Source organism: Juglans regia, chromosome 12 (assembly GCF_001411555.2).
Source record: "Juglans regia cultivar Chandler chromosome 12, Walnut 2.0, whole genome shotgun sequence".
In the NCBI taxonomy this organism is placed as follows: domain Eukaryota; kingdom Viridiplantae; phylum Streptophyta; class Magnoliopsida; order Fagales; family Juglandaceae; genus Juglans; species Juglans regia.
The window spans coordinates 28,345,279-28,352,727 of record NC_049912.1 but is presented as its reverse complement, the minus strand read 5'-3'; the positions used below and the strand labels follow the sequence as shown (position 1 = coordinate 28,352,727).

Genomic DNA, 7,449 nt, shown 5'->3' with positions numbered 1-7,449 from the left:
AGATAGCAAATTAAATGAGAAACTTGGAACACACAACACATTGTGCAGAAATAATGTGTTCGAGAGGCAAACAGTACCAATGTGAGTAGCTGGGACAGAGTTGCCATTAGGCAGATTAATGGAAGTATTAATTTGCTTGGGTGTAGAAGAATATAAGAGGGGTGAACAGATCATGTGATCTGTTGCACCAGTATCCAAAATCCAAGATAAATTGTGTTGTAAAGTTGAAGAAACTGAATAACAAGAATGTGGTATTTTACCAGAGAATTGAGAAGTAACAAGATTCACAGCTGGTGTAGGGGATGGATTTGAATTTGCAAGTGCTAGTAGTTTAGTAAATTCCTCAGAAGTTAAAGAAAACTTTTGATTCTCATTACTGTTTTGAATGTAGACCTCTCCAGTTGAAATGGCAGCATGAGCAGTAGGAAGATTTCGCTTTCCTTTAGGTCCTGTCCAACCAGGAGGATAACCATGAAGTTGGAAGCATTTTTCCACTGTATGTCCATTATATCCACAGTGAGTGCAGTACAAAGAAGATTTCTTCTGCTTGTCTTTGGAGAACTTTGACTGAACAAAAGGTTGAGTATTCTGTTTGACTAACAAGGCATGGGTTTCATGGCATACAGGTTTGGTTAATTGTCTTTGGCTTTCCTCTTGAAGCAATAAAGAAAAGACTTTAGCCATGCTTGGCAATGGGAAAACAAGAAGTAACTGACTCCTGACTGAAGCATAGGAATCATTTAAGCCAACCAAGAACTTTAACACATAATCAGATTGCTGTCGAAGTAGTAAGAAATCAAAAAGATTGCATGTGCATGATGCCATCTTTCCACATGTGCAAGTTGGGAATGGCCTGTAGCTAACATACTCATCCCATAAGGTTTTGAAAGCACTGAAGTATTCAGTGATTGATGAAGAACCCTGAGTTATAGAACTTAGAGATTTTTCAAGGTGAAAAACCCTTGGGCCATCACTTCTCAAATATCTTGTTTTTAACTCATTCCAGAGATCTACAGCAGATGCTACATAAAGCAAACTATTTCTAATATCTTTAGAAATAGAATTCATGAGCCAAGAAAGTACCAAATTATTGGCACGGAGCCAAGCAGTATGATGAACACGCAGATTAGTAGGAGGAGCTGTAATCGAACCATCAATGAAAGCTACCTTGTTCTTGACAGTTAAAGCCATAGTGATCGATCGACTCCAAGCGATGTAGTTGTCTCCTACAAAGATTTATGAGACCAAGAGAGAACCCGGATTATCACTAGGATGAAGATAATATGGGCTAGAAGAATCATCTGAAGGATTAGAGGGACGAGGAGATTCTGAAGAATTGTGAGGGTTTACTTCTGTCATTTTACCAAGAAAATGCAAGAAACGTAGAAAATAGTCAAGAGAATATCTCAAGAGAATTCCTGAGCAGAATTTGCAATGTAGATTGCAAGATTTAGGAAAGAAAATATGCGGAAGCAAGTATGGTTTTCAATCTGATACCATGTCAACTTTCTTATGAACACTTGGAATTAAAACTTGATGATTACAAAAACAGAGGAAGAGTAGATGAAGAAAAAGACTCTAGTGTGATTTACTTGATTATTTAATACAAGTACAGAATGTATTTATAGAGATAAAATACAGTAACAGAAAATTAACTAACTTTTTACATTTTTTCCTACTTTGACACGTGCTTCTTTAGATTGTAATTCCATTTTCTCAATTTGTGAAGCTATACTCCAACAATTTTCACAACTGTTTATCTAATCATATTAACTTTAAAATGATATTACTTTCATACAAATATCACTCAATTAAAATATAATTACTAACAAAATTATTATAAAAAAGATTTGAGTAACATCTTGCTTTATTATAAAAAAGTTACAACGAAAGGTGGCGATGAGGAATTAGTGATGTTTGATATCTCGCTTTCTAGGGTAAGTGAACTTGCATTGTTAGATTATACAATGCACGTTCGTTGTATAATCTATATATATATATATATATATATATATATATAAGTTAGGTGTTGGATCTCCTGCTCATAAACATTCATCCAAAATCCAAATTAATCAATTGCCAACACGTACTTTTGTGATTAATGTCGTTGTTTTTATTCTTCAAAAAGATTTTAGTTTATATTTAATGTGTTTGAACATGTCGACGTCTCTGTTGGTTTTATTTTCTCGTACCCATACCAACTACGTAAGAAGCTTTTTCAGGAAGAGGAAGAATGAATTAATAGTAAGTACAACATGCGAACTTTCATAGTTTTATTTTACACAAATCGTCAATCAGCATCGATCATCGGATCAATATTAAGCAGTCTGATCCATTAATATATATAATATGCGTATATGCTTGCACTTCTTTTATATATGTGTGTGTGTATGTATTTCGACTGGAAATTACAGTACTTATACCGCTGAAGAAGATGGAGGCAATAACCAAGGTCTCTACACTACTACATATACCATACACACACGTGGTATAATTTGATTTGAAAAATTTAAAATTTATCGATCCAAATCAAATTATATCAGATGGTGTATGCATGGTGTAGAGATCTTAGAATATAATTATTTATTTTAAAGACTACTGCTGGATTATAAGAGATCAGAAACTTCTTGCTGTTTAGGGACAGGAAGGATGGCCTTCTGCTGCAAGCTCTTGACGGTCTCGTATAGGGACTGCTCCACCGGGGTGAACTCTAAACCCAAGTCCTTCAGCTTTTGGTTGGAGAATTTGTAGGGTTTTGCTCTCGGGTTCTTTTCATCCGAACACCTGCGTACGTACATATCACGTTTCAGATCATCATCAGCGTTATTTAACTTGCAAATTAAACAAGAAACAATATTACAGCTTCCAAGAAAGATACAAAGACTGCCGCATGCGTTCAATCAATCTGACAGGCCTGGGTCCAAGTCCGACTGTTACATTGGGTTAGGTAAGGTATCTCCATGATATATTAGTATAACTACTATTTTTTTTTTATCAATTGGAATTTAATTCCTTAATACTTCTAGCTATATATATATATAATATTCAAGCAGCAGATCGTGCATCAATTTTACACCCATTTTGATCTGTACATCACGTAAACAAAGTTGGTGTTGATTCACCTACTGCATGCCCCCACCATATAATTTTATAGAATATATATATAATATACATTATATATACGTAAACGTGCAAAAGGTTTAACGTACATTTCCTACCTGCCATGCATGCTAAAAGCAAGCTAGTTACTTAATTCTCCACGTACGTCCAAAAACTCTTTCTATATTATCAGATAAACACTCTTTTACTGGCCTAATTTCTCATGTCAGGACTCATGACTACTCAGCAATACGCGGTTGGATCCAGCTAGTCATGTTCTGGGAATTCTTAGTGATTTGGTGAGAAATTTCATCATGCATGCATATTGGTGTGTGGTGAACTGTGAGCATCCGTGTTTCTTTCAAACTCTCCTTAAAAAAAAAAAAAAAAAAAAAAAAAAAAAAAGAAAGAAAGATAAGAAACTAACTTGGTTGGAATTGGATACTCTGGGAAGAAGTTGAGAAGAATTTCGACGACATCTCCACGGTGAAGCACCCTCTCAGCACAAAGGTATCGTCCAGACGCAGAGGGAGTCTCGAAAACGAGAATGTGAACAAGGGCAACATCCCTGACATGGACATAAGCTTGAACGGAGTTTGCATATGTTTTAGCAGATCCAGTCAGGTATTTGAGGATATGAATAATGCTTGCATTCACTGTTGGCTGCAACAATGGTCCCAGCACCAACGCCGGATTCACCGCCACCATATCCACCCCTTTCTCCTTCGACTCCTCCCATGCTGCTTGCTCTGCCACTGCCTTCCCATAGCAATACCAATTCTGCATTATTAATTCAAATCCAAACAGCTTCGTCCCATGATCAAAATATTCATTAATTATCATAGAAAAATAATAAATTTTGTAACTTTATTAATTTCATTCTTATATATTTCAATAATTGTCAAGATAGTCACTCCATCGGTCTCCATATCTGAATTTATTTGACCTATATATATATATATATATATATATCAATCGTGATACATAGAAGTTTTAAATTCTGAACACCAGTTAAAAATTGATTTTATTTTTTTATTTTTATATTTCATATTTATAATATGAGAATAAAATAATAAAATTACATATTTTTAAATAATATACAAAAATGTGGAACTTATATTTAAATTTTTTTTATATATATAAGTTTATAACTATCTAGGAAAATATGACTGTCCGCCGGCCGGCCTTGGTATTAATTGGTTAACCACTTTACATATATTGATGCCTAGCTTTGAAAATTCTAGTATTTTAGTTGTACAGATTCAACTCACATAGTACGTGTCAAATCACCTGAAGAAAGAAGTAAATATAATATTATATATATGTCCGTTGATTTATACGTAAATTAATGTAACATATAACGACCTTTGTGTTCTTGCAAAAGTCGAGGTCACTCCAACAAGATTCATCAACCACGACATCTGGATTCCTAGTAGGGTCCATGTACACCGCACCGATTGATGATGTGAATACCACCCGTCGCACTTTGGCCTCTGCCGCTGCCATGATTACGTTCTTCGTCCCATCCACTGCCGGCTCCAACATTTGTTCCTTTTCATTTCAAGTTGTAATCATAAGTACCACAACCATTAATAATTTTATTAATTGAGAAATTTTAAAACGTACGAAACTGTGCTCGATCGATCGATCAAGAATAACAAAACGACACAAACAATAAAAGAAAATGGTTATAATAAATTATTGAAAGAAAAGAATTCAGCTTGGAATTAATACAATATTATTTTTCGTTCTCCACTAATAAGTTTTATCATTATATATTAAAAATAGATGTCATAAATATCTAATTAGATCAATCATACTAAGATGATTTAAAAAAATATATATTTAAAGATTTGGATCTTAATTAATTTCTTAGAAACTCTAAAGCTAGCCTAGAGTGGGAGAGATAGACACAAATGAAATAGACTTCACAATATCTATATAGCTATTGCTCCATAAATTCTTCTCAACAAGACAAGTTTTATACAAATTTTTTATAAAAAAGTGAGTCCTATTAATAAATAATAATTTTCTATATACTTTTTTAAGATGCGGGTCTACTTATTTTCAAGGACTTGTATAGAATTTGTCTATTTTGAACTTTGTACAAATTATTTCTCTAAATTAAGATTTGATAAAAAAAAAAACAAAAACAAAAACAAAAATCTACAATATGCCTATCACATGCAACAAACACATGACTTAGTAAGTTTTTGAATTGAACTTAACTGATCATATATAAATGCCCATTAATAATATTTCATGATATTTTGCAGCGTATACGAGTGGAGCCATGACTAATCCACCACAATTCAATCATTTCTGTCCACGTACAACCGCAAAAAAAAGGTTTCTAAAGTAGTACTACTGTCAGATTTAATGATTTTGGCCAAGAATGTTACTATATTTTTATTTTATATATACATGGAAAAATTCTATATATTATACTATTATCTTATTTTAATTTTTCATCTCACTATATATATAATATGTGATATATTTATCATCCTGATAAAAATGCCACATCAATAGTGTATAGCATTAATTATATATATATATTGCAAATCAAAACTTAAAATTTATATTCATTATATTAATGATGTAACGTCACTCATGTACATGCATGAATATGAATAGATAGCAACGAAATAAAAGATGAGAAATTCATGTACTAACGGGATCATCGGTCACGGGTGACGCGGTGTGAAAAACTCCAGCACACCCATTAATGGCTGCCTTGAGGCCCTCGTAATCAAGAAGATCAGCTTTCCATAAAGTTAACCTCTCCTTTGCTCCATCAAGCTCTTTCAAATGAGCATTCTTTGGGTCCTCTATATATATTAACCCATGCGCGCAGTGCATATATACACAGTACGCATGAAATCATGCATTAGTAAATATATATTAAAGGAATTAATTAATTCCATGCAATTTAATGAAAGAAAACTACGTATCAACGTCCCAGGAAGATGCCATTTCATATATATAAAAATAAATAAAAACCTGCATCTCGGAAGATTGAACTGTACTCCAACGTCTAATAATTACCTGGATTTCTCACTGTCCCTTTAACAGTGTAGCCTCTATCTAGGAGAAGATTCACGATCCATGAGGCAATGAAGCCGCCTGCGCCGGTGACACAAACAGTTTGTCCGGAAACTGAGGAGGAACCAAGTTCATAATGAAGTAATGGCATAACTTGGTGTTCACTGTTAGGATTTGGTAAGAAAAGGGAGAGATCAAGGAAATTAAGAAACGTGCTGTTGCTGGAATGGAAGAAACGAGAGGCACAAGCTACATATATATTCTGGTTAAACTGGTGTATGGTTTTTGCTTTTTATAAGCAAAAGATCACCCCACCTACCACGGGGTAAACAGTCGATAGAAAAAGCAAAATAACAAAAAAAATAAATTACCAGAACTATTTATCTACATCGTACGTCCAAGACTCCAAATTGGTTAATCCAAAATTTAAATGCTTAGGAAAAAGAGAATTTTTTTCTTGCCCATGAGAATGGGATGATGCTATGATCAGTGCGGCATTTTCGGGGGGTTCTAGGTAATAATAAATATTTTGTTTTACAAAATTAAACAAAATAATTAACTCATCCTGTTTTTTTTTCCTAAATATATTATGAGAAATAGTAATGTTATATATAGTTATATAGTGCACGAGCGCCGCGCAATCATCTTGAAAAATAGTGAGATCTACTATTAAAAAATTATTTTTTTTCATGTAGGTCCTGTATTTACTTACTTTTTTTAAAAAGATCCCGCAACGCTTGTGTAGTACTCCACAACCCAAATATCATTTTTCTATGAGAAATAATTTGTACAAACCTCAAACAAGTCCTTGTAAAAAAATAGACTCCACTTAAAACAAATGTAAAAAAAAAAATTATTTTTTATTAGTGGGATTCATTTTTTTTCACAAAAGGCTTGTATGAGCTTGTTTATTATATATAAAGAGTAATGTTACATACAATCGTAGAGTGAGCAAATGTCGCATAATCATTTTGAAAAATAGTAAAATTCACTATTAAAAAATTAATTTTTTCATATAAGTTCCTTATTTACTCACTTTTTTAAAAAGTTTGTACGGCGTTTGTGCATTACAAATATCATTTCTTGTATATAAAATCTAATCAAGCTCACTATTTTCAAAGAACTTTCTAATCTAAGGGGAGATTTGGATACAAAGAATCTATCATCTAATCACATCTCATCTAATCATTATAATTTTTTAAATTTTTTATATAAAATATAATAAATAATTCAATTTTTTTTAATTTTAAAATAAAATAATATTAAAAATAATATTTTATTTAACTTTTAAATTTTATATCATAT

General features: G+C 32.6%; 1 protein-coding gene across 1 annotated transcript; it reads right to left on the bottom strand.

Annotated features, from left to right (window-relative positions):
- Positions 1 to 2,214: 2,214 nt before the first annotated feature.
- Positions 2,215 to 6,402, bottom strand: LOC109010995 (cinnamoyl-CoA reductase 1-like). Its single transcript, XM_035683653.1, has 5 exons — positions 6,148 to 6,402; positions 5,776 to 5,930; positions 4,465 to 4,650; positions 3,527 to 3,879; positions 2,215 to 2,784 (listed from the first exon to the last, which is right to left on the bottom strand). Exons 1-5 carry the CDS (start codon positions 6,293 to 6,295, stop codon positions 2,607 to 2,609), a joined length of 1,020 nt encoding a protein of 339 aa, XP_035539546.1. The 5' UTR covers positions 6,296 to 6,402; the 3' UTR covers positions 2,215 to 2,606.
- Between the last annotated feature and the right edge of the window lie 1,047 nt (positions 6,403 to 7,449).

Excerpts from the sequence above, each read along its gene's own strand:
- LOC109010995 (XM_035683653.1), bottom strand. The coding sequence starts at position 6,295 with ATGCCATTACTTCATTATGAACTTGGTTCCTCCTCAGTTTCCGGACAA. Across the intron at positions 4,651-5,775 it reads CACCCGTGACCGATGATCCC|GAACAAATGTTGGAGCCGGC; the intron begins GTTAGTACATGA and ends TGAAATGAAAAG. Across the intron at positions 3,880-4,464 it reads ACTTTTGCAAGAACACAAAG|AATTGGTATTGCTATGGGAA; the intron begins GTCGTTATATGT and ends TTAATAATGCAG.